Genomic DNA, 22,046 nt, shown 5'->3' with positions numbered 1-22,046 from the left:
TCGGCTAATTGAACACCCAAAAATTTTTCGGCTAACTGAACACCCAAAAATTTTTCGGCTAAGTGAACACCCAAAATTTTTTCGGCTAATTGAACACCCAAAATTTTTTCGGCTAATTGAACACCCAAAAATTTTTCGGCTAAGTGAACACCCAAAAAATTTTCGGCTAATTGAACACCCAAAAATTTTTCGGCTAAGTGAACACCCAAAAATTTTTCGGCTAATTGAATACCCAAAAAAATTTTCGGCTAGTTGAACACCCAAAAATTTTCGGCTAATTGAACACCCAAAAATTTTCGGCTAATTGAACACCCAAAAATTTTTCGGCTAAGTGAACACTCAAAAAATTTTCGGCTAAGTGAACACCCAAAAAATTTTCGGCTAATTGAACACACAAAGTTATTCGGCTAACTGAGCAACCGAAGTTATTCGGCTAATTGAGCACCCGAAGTCATTCGGCTAATTGAGCACTCAAAGTTATTCGGCTAATTGAGCACCCAAAATTATTCGGCTAATTGAGCACCCAAAGTTATTCGGCTAACTGAGCACCCAAAGTTATTCGGCTAATTGAGCACTCAAAGTTATTCGGCTAACTGACCACCCGAAGGTTTTCGGCTTAGTGCTATGGGTTCAAAAGTATATCTAGGCTAAGTATGTGCCGCCAGTGTAAAATATTAGCACCAAGTTTAAGAGTCTGACAACTTCTGATCAACTACTAAAGTAGTCCCAACAATTGAGCTTACAGTTTTGGAACTCTATGCTCCTCTCGTCACTATGAAGTTACCCGACCACGCCTCTGACTGTCAAAGTCACTCCACAGTACACTGACCCACTAGCAATGCTCCACAGAACACTATCACCAAAGTTGACCCGGCCTCTGACTGCCAAAGTCACTCTACGGGACACTGAACCACTAGCAGTGCTCCACGGAACACACCAACGTTGACCCGGCCTCTGACTGCCAAAGTCACTCAACGGGACACTGAACCACTAGCAGTGCTCCACGGAACACTATCACCAACGTTGATCCGGCCTCTGACTGCCAAAGTCACACTACGCAACACTGAACCAATAGCAGTGCTCCACAGAACACTATCACCAACGTTGACCCGGCCTCTGACTGCCAAAGTCACTCTACGGGACACTGAACCACTAGCAGTGCTCCACAGAACACTATCACCAAAGTTGAGCCGGCCCCTGACCGATAGAATTCGATGTAAGAACGAAAAATCCTCGTCCTGGTTTTTTCTCACGTGGTGGACCAAATATTCGAGCCTTGTATCCGACAATAAACTCGAATGTAACAAGACGGAAGACGAGAAATCTTTATTCAACAATTACGAATCGAATAAGATTCAAGAAACGGCTTTTTATGCCAACTATAGCTTGTGTACATAACATACGACACATAAGAAGTTCACTTAACAACGTTAACAAAAGTTATTCAAAGTAACACTGGCGGCAAAAAGGCTAGACACTACCTGTTAGCCTTCTGCTAGCCAATATCGGTCGATTCAGTTCATGTATGACGTAATTTGGCCTTGCATTGGCCTTAAAATTGAACCATTCAAAGCGTTTTGATACTCTAATAATTTTATATCTAAGTCATCTTAGTCTAAATCGGGCTGGTTCGGCCCAAAACCGCTCTCTAACAGTCCGTTGCTCAAGGTACATGTATTAGAATACTGATTTTGCTTTGCCAATTTGGTCGTAGTCGGGTGCTCGAACCAGCGACCCTTCGATTCGGAGTCCAGTGCGTTACCGTCTGCGCTATGACGCCTTGATTGCTTGCTATTCAATTCAAATATATACGCTTACGCGCTTACAAACATACGCTGCTTAGTTTATATATATATGCTTACTTTGCATTCGCAACAATACTCTATAAGAGATCAGTTGAAAAAAACTTTGGAAGTGTCTTGATCCCTGTTCAATTTATAACAAACTTTCTACCGAATTTGCTACAAACAATAACTGCTAGATCAAACTTTTGAAAAGTGAGCAGCTCACCGTTGCGCCTTTTCTCTTAACTGATTCAGTGATTTTCTTTCAATGGTTAGTAAACATCATTTTTGCTTTAATTATTAAATTCTGTGACATGTTGCTAAATAATTGTATCTACGTTAAGGAAAATGGAAATGGTTGAGCTCCGGTAGCTATGGTTTGGGACCTCAATGTGGGCAGTTTTCAAAATACGATAGAAACAAATCTGAGGAAAATAACTTTCCTGCTTATATTCTACAGTTTCAAGCTCCTAGATTGCTACAAAGCATTGACCTGAAAATTCTACAGAAGAACACGAAAACTGGAATTTTCCGTCATTATTACTCTATATCCCCTTTTAATCCATGAACGCATAAAATTCAAAAATTTTACCGTAAATTGAATGATGAAAGTCATTATCTAAAACCTATGCATTGGCAACCATTTGTCGTTGTGTTTTAAGAATGTCGTGGAACGGAGTTGAGCGTACGTGGCCAGGGATTGCCGGAACAGCTGTGCTTCTACTCTGTGGCCTAATTGGAGTGCATTTTTTCAACGTTGAAACTCGTCCGTCCAAATTGTGGGTGCCAGCTGATGCAAGGTAAATTTAAATCACAAATTTATAGATAAAACTGCCGAAATCAATTCGTCTTTCAAGTTTTAAGAGTAGATTATATCTAAGAGTGGACTATAACGCTGGAAAATTTTCCGTTGCCATCATTTAATTGATTTTTAATCTTGTGTGTATTGGTGTGTTTGGTGTGTTGGTGTTGTTACAATTCTATTTTTCCCCATGCAATTATACTCAATGCCATTATACCCAATGTCATTTTACCCAATTCCAGTATATCCAATGCCATTTTACCCATTGCGCTTTGATCTTTTCTTTCAGTTATCAGAGTCGCAAATTTGCAGTTGCTATTGAAAGAATGTTTAGGCGGATAATGTGAAACAAAAGGTAAAACAAAATTGGTATTGAGTAAAAAGGCAGGTTGGGTATGATTGCATTGGTTAAATTGACCTGACAGCGTTGCTGTATTGATTTTGTGAGTACAGATACTTTAATTGATGACTGATGGCAGTAGGAGTAAAATTTATAAGTCAAGCAAAGGATGCTCAGTAATGTGCGTTCACTCTTCCATAAACTCCTGAAACTAAAAGGTTTTACTCAACGGTTGAATGCTAAATTGGTAGAATTCATGGTGACCTGCCTAAATTTCGAGAGATTCGGAGAGCTTTGAAATTAATTACAGTAGGAAACTCATAGTGATGCAAATAATATGCGTCCACTAAGCTGGGGAGGGGGAAGAAGGCCAAAAATAATTGGAAGAAGGCCATCATCTCACAAGATTGAACAGATAGCAGATAGCCGTGAAATCCGCTCAGGTGGATCATTTTCTTAACGAAAGATTAACTAGAAAAATTTCTAACGGTTGACCAAAAACGTCTTATTTGTCGACAATTTTCTCGAATTTAAAAACTTTCCAATGCTGATAACTATCAATTACGATGCGTTTGGACAAAATTGAATACCAAAAAAGAGAGGGAATCGGTTGAAAATTCCAAATTTGAAGAACTAAGTAACTTCTTTCAAAAATATTTTTATAAAGCTGAACTACTGCTGGGCTCAAGAACTGACAAAACCGGAGTGGCATCTTTAAACAGTTCAAGCAACCGTTCACAAAGAGTTGAGAGCAAGCTCTGATCACGTATAGCAAAATTATAACACTGAAGTTCCTTTGTTTTCAAAATTTCACGTTAAAAGGCTATAGGGCTACCAATTTAAGTATAAACTGGTTATATAAAGTAAAACTGCTCTTTGTTAGCATCCGTTGAGCACAGATATTTCATTGCTTGACCTTTTCAAATACCAACTCTAATTTCAGGAACTTAATAGATCTCAAAATGTATTCAGATTTTTTCCCATAAAAACATTGTAAAAACTAATTTAATATTGTGGAGAATTCTAAAATACAGTTTTAAAAGAATAAGTTTTAAATTATATGAAAAAATAGCACTAAACAGTAATTAATGAAAATTCAATGTGAGGAGGTAAATTAACCCATTAACCAAACATTTAAAAGTTCTCATTGTAAAAAAAGTGGAAAATTTATAGATCTTCAGTTCTTATCTCGTTTTATTCTATACATTTGTATGATAGGTGCTAACTAACAGCAATGACGCTGATTTAAAAACAGGCCCTTCGTAAATTTTTATTGCAGTTCTTACAGTGATTGATGGTACAATACTGTCTTTCGCTTGACATATTTCAACTTGAGACATATGCTAATAACTTTTTGTTCCATCCTCAACATTCTATACTAGATCACCCAGTTCGCTTCGCATTTGGCTCGGAGATTAAAAAAATGTCCAGGACAGCGTTGTCAATTATCACTGATACTATGACAGTTACAGAGCACGTGCTATTACATAATAAATCATTATGTAAAAATATGGCACATGCGTCTGGTTGGTGCAATTAATATGCGCACACTCAAATGAGGAGAGGGCACAAAACGGAAAAGATCCAGCGAAACTCGCAAAAACCTGTTCGACCACAACTTGCAGGTTTTCCGGAAAAGTAGAAAAAACCAAGTACAACTAAATCAGTAGCCATAGCAACCTTATATTTTGAAGTAAAAGCATTTCAGTTTTGTAAAAATAAAATATTAGAAGAAGGCCATAATCTCACAGGGTTGAAAAGATAGTAGATAGCCGTGAATTTTGCACATGTGAATCATGTTCTTAACGAAAGGTTGATTAATTAGAAAAATTTAACGATTGATCAAAAACTTATTATTTGTCGACAATTTTCTCGAACTAAATAACTTTTCAATGCTGATAACTATCGATTACGATGCGTTTTAACAAAATTGAATACCTAAAAAGAGAGGAAATTGGTTGAAAATTCCAAATCTGAAGAACTAAGTGACCTTCAAAAATATTTCGGTTTAAAATCTGAACTATTGCTGGGCTCAAGAACTGACAAAACCGGAGTGTCATCTTTAAACAGTTCAAGCAACCGTTCACAAAGAGTTGAGAGCAAGCTCTGATCACGTATAATAAAGTTATAACACTGAAATTCGTTTGTCTTCAAAATTTCACGTTAAAAAGCTGTAGGGCTACCAATTTAAGTATAAATTGGTTATATAAAGTAAAACTGCTCTTTGTTAGCATTCGTTGAGCACAGAAATTTCAGTGCTTGACATTTTCAAATACCAACTCTAATTTCAGGAACTTAATAGATCTCAGAATGTATTAAGAATTTTTCCCATAAAAACATTGTAAAAACTAATTTAATATTGTGGAGAATTGTAAAATACAGTTTTAAAAGAATAAGTTTTAAATTATATGAAAAAATAGCACTAAACAGTAATTAATGAAAATTCAATGTGAGGAGGTAAATTAACCCATTAACCAAACATTTAAAAGTTCTCATTGTAAAAAAAGTGGAAAATTTATAGATCTTCAGTTCTTATCTCGTTTTATTCTATACATTTGTATGATAGGTGCTAACTAACAGCAATGACGCTGATTTAAAAACAGGCCCTTCGTAAATTTTTTTTGCAGTTCTTACAGTAATTGATGGTACAATACTGTCTTTCGCTTGACATATTTCAACTTGAGACATATGCTAATAATTTTTTGTTTCATCTTCAACATTCTATACTAGATCACCCAGTTTGCTTCGCATTTGGCTCTGAGATAAACAAAAATGTTCAGGACAGCGTGTCAATTATCACTGATACTATGACAGTTACAGAGCACGTGCAATTACATAGTAAATCATTATGTAAAAATATGGCACGTGCGTCTGGTTGGTGCAATTAATATGCGCACACTCAATTGAGGAGGGGGCACAAAACGGAAAAGATCCAGCGAAACTCTCAAAAACCTTTTCGACCACAACTTGCAGGTTTTCCGGAAAAGTAGAAAAAACCAAGTACACCTAAATCAATAGCCATAGCAACCTTATATTTTGAAGTAAAAGCATTTCAGTTTTGTAAAAATAAATAATTAGAAGAAGGCCGTCATCTCACAGGTTTGAAAAGATAGTAGATAGCCGTGAATTTTGCACATGTGAATCATGTTCTTAACGAAAGGTTGATTAATTAGAAAAATTTCACGATTGATCAAAAGCTTATTGTTTGTCGACAATTTTTTCGAATTAAAAAACTTTTCAATGCTGAGAACTATCGTGCCTTTTAACAAAATTGAATACCTAAAAAAGAGGAAATTGGTTGAAAATTCCAAATCTGAAGAACTAAGTGACCTTCAAAAATATTTTTGTTTAAAATCTGAACTACTGCTGGGCTCAAGAGCTGACAAAACCGGAGTGTCATCTTTAAACAGTTCAATCAACCGTTCACAAAGAGTTGAGAGCAAGCTCTGATCACGTATAATAAAGTTATAACACTGAAGTTCGTTTGTTTTCAAAATTTCACGTTAAAAGGCTATAGGGCTACCAATATAAGTATAAACTGGTTATATAAAGTTAAATTGCTCTTTGTTAGCATCCATTGAGCACAGAAGTTTCACTGCATGATATTTTCAAATAGCAACTGTAATTTCATCAACTTAATTGATCTCAAAATATATTAAGACTTTCTCCCATAAAAATATCATTGTAAAAACTAATTTAACATTGGAAAATTGAAAATTTCAGTTTGAGGGTGTAAATGTTTACATTATATGATATAGCACTAAACTGTAATTAAAGAAAATTCAATGTGGGGAGTTAAATTAACCCATTAACCAAACATTTAAAAATACTCATTGTAAAAAAAGTGGAAAATTTAGATCTTCAGTTCTTATCTCGTTTTATTCTATACATTTGTATGATAGGTGCTAACTAACAGCAATGACGCTGATTTAAAAACAGGCCCTTCGTAAATTTTTATTGCAGTTCTTACAGTGATTGATGGTACAATACTGTCTTTCGCTTGACATATTTCAACTTGAGACATATGCTAATAACTTTTTGTTTCATCCTCAACATTCTCTACTAGATCACCCAGTTTGCTTCGCATTTGGCTCTGAGATTTAAAAAATGTTCAGGACAGCGTTGTCAATTATCACTGATACTATGACAGTTACAGAGCACGTGCAATTACATAGTAAATCATTATTTAAAAAAAATGGCACGTGCGTCTGGTTGGTGCAATTAATATGCGCACACTCAATTGAGGAGGGGGCACAAAACGGAAAAGATTCATCGAAACTCTCAAAAACCTGTTCGTCCACAACTTGCAGGTTTTCCGGAAAAGTAAAAAAATCAAGTATATTTTAAGTCAAAAGCCATAGCAACCTTATATTTTGAATTCAAAGCATTTCAGTTTTGTAAAAATAAATAATTAGAAGAAAGCCATCATCTCACAAGATTGAAAAGATAGTAGATAGCCGTGAATTTTGCTCATGTGAATCATGTTCTCAACGGAAGATTGATTAATTAGAAAATTTTGTAACGGTTGATCAATAACGTTTTATTTGTCGACAATTTTCTTGAATTGAAAAAATTTCTATGCTGATAACTATCGATTACAATTCGTTTGAACAAAGTTTAATACCTAAATGCGGGAATCGTTTGAAAAATCAAAAGTTGAAGAACTAAGTTACTTTTTTTGAAAATATTTGTTATAAATCAACTATTGCTGAGCTCAAAAACTGACAAAACCAGATTGGCATCCATATAAGTTCACGCAACTGTTCATCAAGAGTTGAGAGCAAGCTCTGATCGCGTATAGTAAAGTTATAACACTGTGAATTTCCTTTGTTTTCAAAATTTTAGGTTGAAAGGCTATAGGGCTACCAATATAAGTATAAACTGGCTATTTAAAGTGAAACTGCTCTTTGTTAACATCCGTTGAGCTCAGAAATTTCATTGCATGACCTTTTCAAATACCAACTCTAATTTCAGGAACTTAATAGATCTCAAAATTAATTAAGATTTTTTCCCATAAAAACATTGTAAAAACTAATTTAATATTGTGGAGAATTCTAAAATACAGTTTTAAAAGAATAAGTTTTAAATTTTATGAAAAAATAGCACTAAACAGTAATTAATGAAAATTCAATGTGAGGAGGTAAATTAACCCATTAACCAAACATTTAAAAGTTCTCATTGTAAAAAAAGTGGAAAATTTATAGATCTTCAGTTCTTATCTCGTTTTATTCTATACATTTGTATGATAGGTGCTAACTAACAGCAATGACGCTGATTTAAAGACAGGCCCTTCGTAAATTTTTATTGTAGTTCTTACAATACCTTATGGCACAATATTGTCTTTTGCGTGCCATATTTTAACTCGAGACATTTGGTAGTCAATTTTTTTTCATCCTCAACCATCTATACTAGGTCACCCAGTTTGCTTCGCATTTGGCTCCGAGATAAAGAAAACTTCAAGACATTCTTGTCAGTTATTACTGTCAACCAGGGGCTGTTTTTAACCGTTTGCATAAATTAGCATAACGCTCGGCTGGTGGTAATACTGGATTAGCTATGTTCCGTCGACGAATGGCGGTAAAATTATTTGGACTTAGAGCTTCCAATTTTTTGGGTCTTCACTCGCATGGAACAATCAGTTTTATGTTTGTTCTACTAGATAAATTGTTGTTCAAGATTTGGCTGTTATTCGTCTGCATTTCAGATATGCAAACCCAGCTTGTGGATTAATTTTAAATTAATCCACTTTTGCTCGAGAATTGCAAAGGTGGATTAATTTGATAATTGAAACTTATTTGTCACACTACCCTAATGGCTCCTTTAGTTCCTCAGATGACAACAGAATTACTGATAATAATAATAATAGAGGCCGTCGGCTTGTCGCGTCTGTCCGTAAATCGATTAGTTGCCGCCAAGTACGATTCAGTAATGAGAGGCTGAGAACCTCTAAGTGTTTCGCCCTAGTACAAAAACAAGTGAAGAAACACCCATATTTGTTGGCTCTCACGAACTGATCACATACAGAGGCCCAAAATTATCTATACATATGTTTCCAAATAGACAATTTGGCTCAATTTGTGTTCAGGAGTGGATATGCGAATTCGAGTTGAACAAGAATGTCTGGTTTTCGTCATGAAAAAAAAGTTAGCCTAACTCTTCGTAGCTGAATTCTCAGGCCAATAAAAGCTATTGTTACACGTACTCTGATTTTTAATAGCCGCATAGCGATAGCTGAGGCTATTATTGGCCTTCTCTTGGTTTTTTACAATTCAAAGAATTTGAATTGTATTGGGGGGCTGTCTTTTTTTTTTAAGATCTGTTCACACATTTTCATGATTTTTGAAGTCAAATTGGAGTAGTGATTTTGGTCACGCCGAAACAGGAAGTGGAGCGAAAAAGCGAGTGGTTTTGCGGCGTGAATTTTTTTTCGCTCTAATTTTAAAGTAGAGTGAGAAAACGGTGTTTGAACAAAAATTCGGTTTCTCGGTAGTGGTTTTTTGTTCACATGCGGCAATTTCACTCTGATTTTTACTGTTTTTTCGATTTTTTGGATCGGATTTTTTTTCTAAATGGTTTTCCCAATCCATTCACAGCTCATTCTAGGCCTAGTTTTTTGTTTGAATTAAAATTTCGTTTCTCGCTAGGGTTTTTTTTGCTCACATGCGGCATTTTGATATTGATTTTCTGTTTTTCTTATTTTTTTGTTCTGATTATATTAAAATGGTTTTCTGAACTCACTCGTAGCCCATTCTAGGTCTAGATTTTCTGTTTAGTCAATGAAAATTCTTTGAATTGTACGTCAGGACTTGTCCTGCTATGTTTTTTTATTTCGTCGTCATGATTTTTGTTACGACCATATGACGTCACAGCCACTTTTTGTTCATTCGTTCATGCAATTTCAACTGATTTGCATGTGTGACGTCATTTTTCGCTCTTAGTGGAGCGAGTTTTTTGTTCATGCGCGTGATTAAATTTTTGGTCACACTTGACTTACCTCACTCTCAAAAATGACTTCCTCAATTTGAAATTGACTTTTATTTACTTTAATTCAAAGAGATAAGGTCAGATGGGTGTGTCACTCTAAATGAAGGTTATTTGAGATCAGCTAATAGAGGCAGCAATAACTTATACAGATTTTTAATCAAAATATAACAGATCAGCCTTCAATGAAAAGACGAAATTTTTTGGTCTGTCTTTTTTACTGTTTTTTTAGACTGCCGATCTACGAATCAATTGCGGCTATTTTCTGGCAATCTGCCAGCTATGTTTGTTTTTATTCAAGTTCAGTAAAAAGCTTTACTGCTTCGTGAGTATCTGGCAAATATTGTGTGCTTTTGATCCAACGGTAACGCTGAACGACTCAGAGATCTTTAGCTAGTATACATATCATGGACTGTAAGTGGCACTGAGTTTGGTGCTCTATTGTCAACTTTTCGAACTGTTACTTGCAAAACGTTTGACTGAATCAGTTGAGCTTTGTTCTGCTAATTTGCGTATGACTCTTATTGTTCGCTAAACGTTAATCTTTATCAATTATTTTTAAAAATCATATCTGCTGCATTGCAATTACTCTGGTGAATTGTTACTGCTGTTCTAATCGAGCTCCGCAAACTGAAACCTTTCTTCTGTTTTGTAATGACAGGGCTAAAATTTGGCTATATTGGCCATTCTGAGCTATTTTACTTTGCTATTTTACAAGCTTGCCCCATTATCCATTCGGAGTAGCTTAGTTCACTGTCAAGCTACGTGTTCAAATGTCAGCAGTGTTAAGTTTTTCGACAAAATTTTGACCACTCATCTATTGTGCGTTTTCCAATATTTCGGCCACATGATCACAATTTACCACAAACTGCTTATTTGCTGCATATAAACAGCAAATCACTTACTGAGACTCCTTTTTAAGAATCGTTCACTTTTGACGTCATGTTCAAATCTTAGTTGTCGCATGCACACTGCAGAAAGCGCCGCTCAAGTATCAACTCTGAGAATGGATAAATGTTTCATAGGGTCATAATTAAACCATTACCAAAGAAATGGTTTTCGTTGTTATTATGGTTTTTCAGGTTTGCAACCAAGCACTTTGTTTTCAGAAATGCAGCAGAGAACACCGGTTTCATAACATGAACAGTTGTTTAATGTATTGCAAATTTAAAGTGACGGCTTTCCCCTTTTTGCCACCGCACCAACGTCTACAACAGTGTCTTGCAAACTAATGTCCTACTGTATTTCGTGTTTGCTTTCAAGCCGTTTTGAGAAGAATTATCTTTTGCTTTGTGTGGGGCGCTAACACAGTGGAACATGAGACATGAGACTATACTGCTGTGTGACATTGCTTAGGAATTCTATTTGCGGTCCTCTGGTAGATATTTCCAATGAAACAAAAAAAATCCTATCTCCACAATATTTCAGTACAGAAATTGATGGATTGAACCCCAACTGTTTTTAATTTTGATTCTAAGTCAAGCTAAATAGGTATTTCAAACTTTAATTCTTCTTCTTGACTCCCTTTTTTTTCGAGGCAACTGGTTATCTCAACAAAACAACAGAATTGAAAAAATTGTCCACTTAAAGAATTCTTTTAAAATTTGGTGCTATTTGAACTATTTTCGCAATCTTTGGCTGCACTCCACTGCGCGTAAATTACATAGGTAGGCAATTTTTAAGAGCAAACAAATTTCTCCTGTATTCGTAGACAACTGGCTGAGATAGCTCGCCAGCGAAAATGGAGAAATTTGGACTCGCCTATTGGCACAGCTATCTGAAGAAACACTGACTCAATCACCGCTGTTGTCTCAATTCAATTTTCTCAAAACTTTTAAGATTGACAAAAAATTGTTCAAAACATCAGGAACTGGCCTTGATTTACCACTGGATGGTGTGGCAGCTACCACAGGGGACGTTTTCTTGTATATAATTTTTTATTGTAGTTTTTAGTTTTGACAAATTCTTTTGTTTCATTGCAACTACTGTCTATATTGTGCCTTCGTATCTTTTCTTCAGCTTTGTCTTCAAGTTTTCTTAAATTTATAAGACAGATTCCTGAAACCAAGCTTGAAGTGCCCTTCCATAAGTGTTCTTGCGTAACATACCCACTCAAACGTTCGCCATCTCTCACATTTTCTCTAGCTTCTTGATAATTTTGATGTCCTATGAGCAACCTGGCTTTTCGCAGTTCGAAGCGTAAGCTTTCGTTTTCCTCCATTTTTTACCTTCCCAATGAGAATTGTTTAACCTGATAACAAAATCGCAGCGTTAATTGTCTTTTCTACGTTCTTTAACAATGGTTTATAGGCCATCTAACCTAAGGTTCTTCAGAATGCGCAGGGCTGGTTTTTTCCCCGTATTTTATTTAGTTGGCTTCATCAAGTTTTTGACATATTGGCTTATTATCCGTTTTACGTGGTTAGAATCAAGTTTGATTGCGGTAATGAATAAATGACTTGAAATCAATGCTAGACTGTCAGTTTCCCTAATAGAGACGAGTGAAAGTATGTATGGTTTCCTGACAAGAACCAGATTTGTTCGAGGTGATTTCTAACTCTATTTGATGATTACTGAAATCGATTTGATGCAAAGAATACGATGACGACATTGTTTCTTGTCTATTTAACTCGGGTTTTTTTTTAAAATTTTTTAATTAAGGGTTTTAAAAAGAAACAATGCTGAAAGAATTGGCAGATGCCTTGTGTTTTTCAATAACAAACCCAATCCGTAACGTTCGACGTCAAAAATTCTTTGTAGCATCTCAATAGCTTTGTTTTAGTCCTTTGAGCGACCTGATGTTTTGCAATTTGGCAAGGAAAAGTTTTCATTTACCATTTTTTTGCTTGTTCCTTGAAGAATTGATCATTCCGCGAAAAATGTGCTGTAGCAGTAATTGACTTCACTGCGTTCTTTGGCAATAGTCAACTGGCCGTCCAACCTCAGGTTGGACTGACTGCTCATGGCTCTATTTTTGACCAATTTTGTTTCTACGTTTATACTCAATTGGCTGCATCAAGTTTGAGACATTCTGGCATACATTTTTGTTGGAAAAATGATATCGTGTACAATTTAAAAACAAGAATCAATGCTAGAGAGCTGAACTCCCGTATCCAGATGAACGATTGTATCTTTACCGAGCAAACGAATCAGATTTGTTCAATCTGATTTCCATTTCTGCTTGCTTACTATGCCAAGGATGTCATGTCAGATACTGCCAGTATTATTCGGCGGCAGCAGGTTTCATTTCAGACACTTCATTGAAGTCCGCTCATCAATGAGGGACAACTGATCTTTGTATAGAAGAGAGGTCAATTGCTGGGTTTCTATTTTATAGCTATTTGCTACCAATATGTGTACAAGCTGTAGCTATTATTGCACTATTTTTTGAAGCAACAGAATGAGTCATATTAATATGCAGGCTTCTCCGCTTTTTCTGAAATTTGCTTTGGATTATTCTATCAAAAGCAAATTTTCTCTATTTAAGCCTTCACTAATTGCAAATTTTATGGTAATTTTTTTTTTCCAGGAAAACGAACATTCAATCAAAATAAATAGCGTTGACGGTTTCGTTTTTTTCCAGGAAAACGAACATTCAATCAAAATAAATAGCGTTGACGGTTTCGTTACAGTCTGCTACTGTTATTGTTGTGAATTTTTCTGCTACTGTTATTGCTGTGAACCTATTAAATTACCAAACTTTAATTAAATTGCGTATTTTATAACGGCATGGTTTTACTGCTGCAATAATTGGCGCAGACTCGATGTTATTTTGTCTGCAAGTGGAATGCTTGACCGGAAATCATTTCTCAGAATATTGAGGGAAAATTTCATCGTGCAAAAACAGGATTTTGCTTAGCCAGTTACTGAAGGAAGTCAAATCTAGATGAAGCATTCCTGCGTTGGTTATGTGACATGCCGATTACGACTGCAACTCTTGTGGCAAAGCTCTGACTCTGCTGTTGAGGACTGACTGTGATTGGAAATCATCTTAAAAGTGATACATTAATAGAATACATTCAAACGACCAGCTACAAACTGGAAATAGATGATTAGGGAGTTGTGGGTTAAAACATACGGATGTGAATATACGTTTCACTTACACGTTGACATTTATGTGTAGTTATCAAAAATGGTGTTCCAGCGTGTTCTAAGCCGCGCAAATTGTTGAATAGACCATTAGAGCGATCGCTGGTTTCTGCTTTTTGCCACTTATTTGAATGATTGAATCATCTTTAATTTTTATATGACAGCTGAACGGTTAATTTTTGCAAGGCCACAAATCGGGCCATTCTGGCCATTTGAAGGGACAGCCAGATATTTAAAACAGTTACCGGACAACTTTTTAAGAAAAAGAGTTGTTGGCGCCAGTTCTCGCGCTTTTAGTGTTGTCTCGTGCAGATTTTTAAGTATCTGATCGTCTTCTGAGTTCATAAAAAATTTGTATTTTGTTCTTGGCATCTTAAAACTGATCTGAAAGATCAGCAAAACGTTCATTTTTTTCTTGAAAAAAGAAGCCTAGGAATTGTAACAAAGTTGAAATTATAAAATTATCTCGTTGAAAACTAAGTTCGTCGCAGTTTCATTATCAAATGTTGAAAATTAGCTTTTAGTTCAGCTCTTTCTTACTCTATGTGCTTTAGCTCCGGCTAGAGGAGTTTTAGTCTTCTGCTTTCAACTTTTACTTTTCTTTTAGGGTTAGAGCTGCTTCTTGCGCTAATCAATCATTTTCGCTGCAAAGAAGTCGAGAAAACTTTCTTCTTTTGACAATAGACTTGGCTGGCTTGTTTTAGGATATCTGAGGTGATTTCTTTTTTCAATCTCAGTATCATGATTATTTTTAATGCTGCTTTTTTAATGCTGCTTTCCTGCTTTTAATGTCTAATCTAGTGCAACTGAGCAGTCATCTGCTCGTTGTTTTGTTTGCACGGTATAATATTGCTTATGGTTTCCAGTCCTATTGACTGTTTTCCAGAATTTCTGTTATCTCATGAAAAGCTTGCCACAGAACTATTGGCGTTTCAAAACTTCTGTTTGTACTCCAACATACAAAAATTCTCGTTATAGTCTACTTCACTTTCAGCTAATACTCTTACTTTTAGATCTTGATATCTCAAGAATTTTTTCCAACTCAGTGTCAACTGCGTAGGTTTCGATTTGTCGTCCACAGGATTTGAATAGTGTTGTGCAATTCAGCACCTCCTTTTCTTCTTTTTTTGATTTCTGCTGTCTGCTTCATGCAATGCTCTGTTTGGAGTTTCGTGTCGAGAGATCATTTTTTTCAGTTCGAATAATTCTTTTGAACCGTCTTGATAATAACATAGGAAACACCCTTCATAGGAAATTGGAATGTTTTTGCATTTTAGAACCGCACTCTTTGGCAATATAATATCAAGAGCAGTTAGAAAACAATGCACGAAATATCCAAGAAAGACCTCTTTTTTGTATTTTTGAGAAATACAGCGATATGGACTCGTGTACTAGGATAATAAACTGCTACTTAGGCTCATGCAACCCCAGTGGAAAACTCAAAAACCTAAACATAAAATTCATTAAACTCAACATTTGGTTACGAACCAATCGGTATAATAATCCCTGCAGCCTGTACTACTACTAAATATGAGGTGCAACGTCAAAATTTTTGGAATCTTAGGGCTTCCGCACGAATGTGATGCAGAAAATCATGGACTTTTTCGAAACTAAAACTCAAAAGTGTGCTTATTGACTATGTGGGAATTGCTTTGATAAATACTGGAGCTAGCAGAATCCCTGTAATGTACTTTTATATGCATCTGTGAATTTTCTTGTCATGCGAATCCAAGAACTTTATTAAGGAGTTAAATAAATCCCAGTGGCGTTACCACGAAGTAATAATAATGATAGATTATCCAGGACTCCTGCAATTTTTAATTTTCAAAGATTAAATGTTTATCATACCCAAAATTATTTTTTCTCGAATTATATATATCCATCAAATGAAACTAATTGACGGTAATAATGAAGGCTGCCAACGAAACTTATTGGCGGCATTATTGAGGCCTTGCTAGGTCAAAGAACTCAAGTTCATGATCCTTTTCAGAGCCTTGCGGGATAATGAGCTGGCCAGTTCGTGGTTTGCGCCTCCTCGTGTGCAACAAATTCTCTTTTATGGAACTAATGTACTTCAAAATATCCCGCAGATATATAACATAGACTCGGCTGTTGAAAACCTTACAGTTTCCGGTCAGAGCAAAGAGTATGTTTTGGCTGACATCTGTTTTAAAGCGGGTGTCGATTGTCTGGAACTCTCAATTTTGGAGTCGTGGAACTGGACTTCAACTGATGTCCATTCATTGAACGTGTCCGATGTGCTGAAGAAAGTGAACCGTGCAAAGTAAGGTTCAAAACTATAATTTCACCATTAAAACTTCTTGGATCTTTTCCGTTTTTGCCCCCAGTTTAGTGGGTCTATATCATACCCCCGGACGCACGTGCCATATTTTTATATGAATTACCATGTATTGACACGTGCTCTGTAACTGGGGAGGGGAGAGCAAACGGAAAAGATCCAACTTCTTTTTGAACTGCCTCAGATAAAAGGTGAGCGCATTCTTAGTAGATAATATTCAGAACCTATTCTGAATAGATTTTATGCAATAACGTAAGCTTATTTATAGTCGTAATTGGTTCTCGGAAGTTTGGAATTCTTTAATAATAAGGGTACGCTCTTTAACTGAATTAATAAAAAATCAACCATTTCGCAAAATTTGTGACCAATATGCAAACGGCAATTTCGCGTTGAGGCTACTGAAAATCCAGATTTTTCAATATACGACAAGGAATTGAATATAAATAGGACAAACTGATTGGGTGATCTTAATTTCATTACTTTAGAGGCAATTTCTTGAGAAAAAAACTTCCAAAATACTTCGTAGCGTAACGAATGTCGCAGCCTCCACTATATTTGCTTTATATTTTTGTTCCCTTCTAATTTAAATTTGTTATTGTTTTATTAATTGCTCTCGAACGAAGTTTGAGGAATCCTATCCTGTATCACACATATTAAATGCATGACAGTTTATAACCCACCTTGTTTAAAGGCGAAAATGAATGTCTCTGAAGAACATGTTTAAGAGCTATTGAATATATATCGAAAGGTCAATGACCGAAAAGGTTGCTCTCTTAAATGGCAATGTCCGCAGATTGAAAGTTATTGACCGAAGTGCAAAAAAAGAGTCAATGACCGAAAAATGCAGATGCCAAAAGGTGCATGCGCGGAAAAACTGCAAGAAATGTCAGTGACCGAAAAAGTATTTCAAATTAGAAATAGATGCAAAAAGAGGGTAGTGTCAAAAGAAAGTTGATGGATTTTTATCAGTAGTTTTTGATTGATGGATCTGTAGTTTGAATATACCTCCTTGTCTTTGATTCACGATTTTGCGTATCTAAATTGTGCTCTCCTGCAGATTTTTAGACGCTGGAAACAGTTGTGAGTTAAAATTGTATCAAGTTTTTAAAAATAATTGTTTAGGAGGTTCTGATATTGCTTTAAGCTGCTTACCGCCAGGGCGTTGCAATCAGGCCCGTACTTCCATCTGAGGTTATTCCTTCGGATGTTCTTTCGTCGGCTGTTTCATTGTCATCAGACAAGAGCACATTAGCTTCTTTTTATATACCGATTGAGCGGTTTTGCGCAATACTTCTGGTCTTTGCAATTGCGCTTATTTTTTTATTTTTGAGGTGAATTTTTTCTTTAAGTCGGGATCGTATACAAATAATCAGTTTCTTGTAAATTCATTTAAATTAGCATTAGCATTGGGATGGTCTTCTATGTTTTTCAAATTAATCAAAATTTTTTGAATAAAGTATATCTAAATTGCTTTTATGGACCTGCTAGTTCATTGTAAACGTGTTGGGTCTTTTTTTATGCAAAATTTTTGCTTGACGTTCTTATTTTTTAAGTGATCTAAGTTGCTCTAATTTTGAAATAAAGTTTGCTATTATAAAAGCGATTGTGAGCGAATGAGAATCAGAGCCATTGTTGCTTGAGTGTTTAAAGATGTAAGCCCAACATCATGGTGGCGCGGTGTTCGATTCCCTGTGTCTTCACTATTTTAGCACGAATGAAACGTTTCTAGCCTACGCCCCGTATAATTAAATTGCCCCGCCTGTCGTTCGAGAGCAATTATCAGGCGTGAGTAGGTTTGTTTTTACTTAAAGCCAATCTGTTTTTACTTAAAGCCAATCTGATTATTTATCCGATCAAATTTAAGCTTTCGGCTCTGATTCTCATTCGGCTCCTAATTATTATCTCAGGAGCTATCATATCTAACTACCTTGTCACTTGCTCTTACATGTTTTAGTTATTTTTGACTTCAATTCGTTTTTGAAGCAATTTATCCCATTATTTGACTTTAAATCGTTTCTTTGGTTTTAATGAGTGGCTGTACTAAGCGCTCAATTTTTTGAAGGGATAGTTTTTGGCAGAGATACGCTTCGAGTCTTTTAATGAATTTTGCAGGCTGTTTTTTACAATCTGTTCACACCTTTTCATAGTTTTTACAGACGAATTGAAGTAATGATTTTGGTCTTGCTGAAACGGGAAATGCAACGAAAATTTTCCTAGCTGCAATTGGACTTGAATTTCTATTCTACTCTTTTTTTATGGGATCTTTACTGTTTTTTTTCTCAATTCATTTCTAGTCGCATTCTAGGTCTGGTTTTCTGATTAGTCAACACATTCTTCGAATTGTGGCCCAGGACTTGCAGTTTTTTTCACTTGGTTGAACAAAATTGGTTTCGCTTTAACTTTGCTTACAGCTTATTCAACATTTTGCGTGAAATCTTTTTGATTTCTCTAGGCTAATTTCAATCTTCTCTCACTCTGTGCAAGAGCTTTGAAAGTAGTTTCTTAGCAAATCAATCTAAATTGAATAGTCGTAAAGTGCGTGTCTCCACCTAAAACGTTTTAGTAGTGTCAAAAACGGGATAAACCTATCAAGGCAAGTTGTATATGCCTGCTGCTGGAACTCTGTTCAAATAAGTCTTGTATACCATCTCTGATGCTCATTGTTATTGGCCCCTATGTCCTTTCATAAAAAATTGGGAGAATGTCCAACTACCTAATGGCATCGAAATAAACTAGGACCAAAAAACTACGTACACCTGGAGTTTTTAAAAGCGAAAAACATCAAATGATACATTTTGAGTTCAACTTAGTTCTCTAGTAATAGATCATTGCTCGTTTAGATTTTGAAGTATCTAAGAGACGCTTTGCACAGTTTTCACAAGTTTTTAACGACAATTGAGACAAATTTTCCCAAATCTATGTTTTTGTAATTGTCGGTACAAAAGATGCGCATAAATTTCCAATTGAATTCAGACCGAGATTGTTTGCTGACCACTCCAGTTTCTGCTGCTCCTTTTCTTGAAGAAAATGATGACAGGAGCTTTAAGTTATGCTCAGGAGCATCAGTTTGTTGAAGAACAAGGTTTTGAAAATACCATTGTTCCTACTTTTGAAATTTAGGGATCTGCAACCTACTGCTTGCTTGAACATCTAACAAACATTTTCCACCCATCTGATTGCATTGAGCCCCAAGGGAATAGTGGTGACTTGTCTGAACTCTTCTTTTTGGATTTTTTTTAAAAATTGTCTCATTCCATTTGTTCCATTGGTATTGTTCGTCTGCGTGCTCTGTACTATATCCTGATTTTAAGGTCAGTTGTTTTGAACTTTTTGAATCGGAACAGCATAGCAAACAGTAAAAGAACAAAGCAGCCCTACCATCTTTTCTGTGTAAGTGGAGAAAACGAGAATGGAAACTTGTTTATTTGCTCTGAAACGAAGTTTGTAGCAAATATATTAGTTCTGTCGGTCTTTTTTATGCGATTTTTTGCTTGACTGATTTTTTCGTCTGACTCATATGATTTTTGGTCCTCAAAATTTTTTGATAAAACTTGCTTTTTTTCTCGTTTTTTAGGGTTTTTTCAGCCTCAAGGGCTATGAAACCTCCTCTAGGGTTTGAAAGTCGGTTACTGTATAATTTCTAGATTAAATGGAATGTCTTGCAAGTTTTTAAAACCACGATTTCTAGTTGGAGTTTTGGCAATTTTTTAATAAAACTTTTTAAATTTTTGAAGTTTTTGTCAATTTTTTAGGTTTTTCTAGCCTCAAGAGCCACAGAACTTTCTGTAGGGTTTGATAATATTTTACCTCATAAATTATAGATGTAATGGAATGTTTGTTGTCAAGATTTTAATATTACGAAATATTTGCAATTTTATGTTTTATTTTTTTCCGGCAGCAGAGGCCCTGGGACCTCTTCAAAGGTTTCATAATAAGCTGCTGCGTAGTTTCTAGAGTTAATGGGATGGTGATCGACATTTTTATTTCTCCAGTTATAGTAATTTTTGGATAAAATTTTCAAATTTTTGAAAATTTTTGTTCCAAGTGTATGGATCTTTCTGAGCCTGTGAAACTCTTTCAGGCTTGAAACAGGGATACCGGATTGTTTCATGAGACAATGAAATGGTTTTGATTTTAATATCTTGAATTTAAGATTTTGTTCAAATTTTTAGACTCTTTTCAAAATTTTTGAATATTTTTGTGCTTTTCTGAGTTTAACGATCATTACTGGCCAACGAAGCTTTTCAAGTCTTGCAGGTGGGATACTCGACTGTCGTTTGAGATCAATTCGCTCGACGGTAGTCAGTTGTGTTTTAAACCTCTTTCACCTAAAATTTCACTTTCTTCAGCCCTTAGTGCAAATCAAGTTTCGAGCGAAACTTACGCTTAACGAGTAAACATTGTACTGTACGTAGTTTTTGACAATTCAAAGAATTTGAAGTGTATTGGGGCGCTGTCTTTTTTTAAGATCTGTTCACGCAGTTTTTTGATTTTTGAAATCAAATTGGAGTATCAAATTGGAGTAGTGATTTTGGTCACGCCGAAACAGGAAGTGCAGCGAAAAAGTGAGTGGTTTTGCGGCGTGAAATTCTTCGCTCTAATTTTAAAGTAAGTGTGAAAACGGTATTTTAACAAAAATTCGCTATCTTGCTAGTGATTTTTTGTTCACATACGGCAATTTCACTTTCTGTTTTTCTGTTTTTTCGAATTTTTGGATCGGATTTTTTGTAAATGGTTTTCCCAATCATCTCAGTTCATTCTAGGCCTAGTTTTTTGTTTGAACAAAATTTCATTTCTCGCTGGTGGTTTTTTCCCATTTCTCGCATGCGGCATTTTGCATTGATTTTCTGTTTTCAATTTTTTTTGATCTGATTTTTTAGAAATGGTTTTCGCAATTCATTCATAGTCCGTTCTAGGACTAGTTTAGGTTAGTCATTGTTATTCTAGTCTAGGTCTGCGTTCTAGGTTAGTCATTGAAAATTCTTTGAATTTTACAACAGTACTAATCCTGCTATGTTTTTTACTTTAGTTCGCACCTTTAATGGTTTTGTGCAAAAATCAATTTCATTTCTGTTCTTTCAATTTTAATCGGTGTTATGAGAGGGGGCTGTTTTCCGGCAATCTGCAGGGTATGATTTTTCTTGCTGATCCGATTTCAGAAGTGTTGCCTTATTAACAATAATTAGTCAATTAATTGGGGTTTGAAAAGATCCACAGATGTCCATTCATTAGTCTTAATGAAAATAAATCATTCTATCATTTAATTCTTAACACGACTTGACTTTAACGTATGTTTTAGCCCCTTCCTTCTCAAGGAAATTCTGGGAGGAATTGAACGGAATAATCAGGGACTAATCGAGAGCGCAGAAGTTGCAGCTCTAACTTACTTCGTGAAAACCAAAGATATTGAGAATCCTGAGGTATGTATATTGGTCTTTTCTATTTGGACATAGTAAGTGTAGAAGCGGTTCATAATGAAAACAGCTATATTGTACCGTCTGGTGTTTCATATCCTAGCAATTGTAAGGTTTTCCGATGAGTACGCCTGGATGCATGTAACATTCTGAAGCAATGCATGAACAATTTGCCGTGTGAATTACTTTACTTTAGTGAGTGAATGTGAAGAGTTTTAATTCCTTTTCAGTTTGTGGCATCTATTGTAGTCGCTAATGCTGGGTACTAATATCTTTTGTAAACAGAAATCAGAACGGCAGTGCCTCACAACCCCACTTCGATAAAATCGACGTACGG

The 22,046-nt window shown here is 35.5% G+C and overlaps 2 protein-coding genes across 4 annotated transcripts in view; one reads left to right on the top strand and one right to left on the bottom strand.

The window, feature by feature from the left end:
- The window catches only part of LOC142337669 (polyadenylate-binding protein-interacting protein 1-like), a 509,163-nt gene that overhangs the window by 215,499 nt on the left and 271,618 nt on the right, over positions 1–22,046 (bottom strand). The window lies entirely within an intron of this gene.
- LOC142337668 (patched domain-containing protein 3-like) overlaps positions 1–22,046 on the top strand; it is a 119,289-nt gene that overhangs the window by 37,291 nt on the left and 59,952 nt on the right. For both annotated transcript variants that reach the window (XM_075387085.1, XM_075387084.1), the window contains exons 3-5: positions 2,447–2,584; positions 15,987–16,280; positions 21,595–21,715. In XM_075387085.1, the coding sequence (XP_075243200.1) occupies positions 2,447–2,584; positions 15,987–16,280; positions 21,595–21,715 (553 nt within the window). The remainder of the gene's footprint in view (positions 1–2,446; positions 2,585–15,986; positions 16,281–21,594; positions 21,716–22,046) is intronic.

This window comes from Convolutriloba macropyga, chromosome 4, assembly GCF_964194025.1.
Source record: "Convolutriloba macropyga chromosome 4, txConMacr16.3, whole genome shotgun sequence".
Classification (NCBI taxonomy): domain Eukaryota; kingdom Metazoa; phylum Xenacoelomorpha; order Acoela; family Convolutidae; genus Convolutriloba; species Convolutriloba macropyga.
The sequence above is the reverse complement of the archived record's forward strand: the minus strand, read 5'-3'. Positions and strand labels throughout refer to the sequence as shown.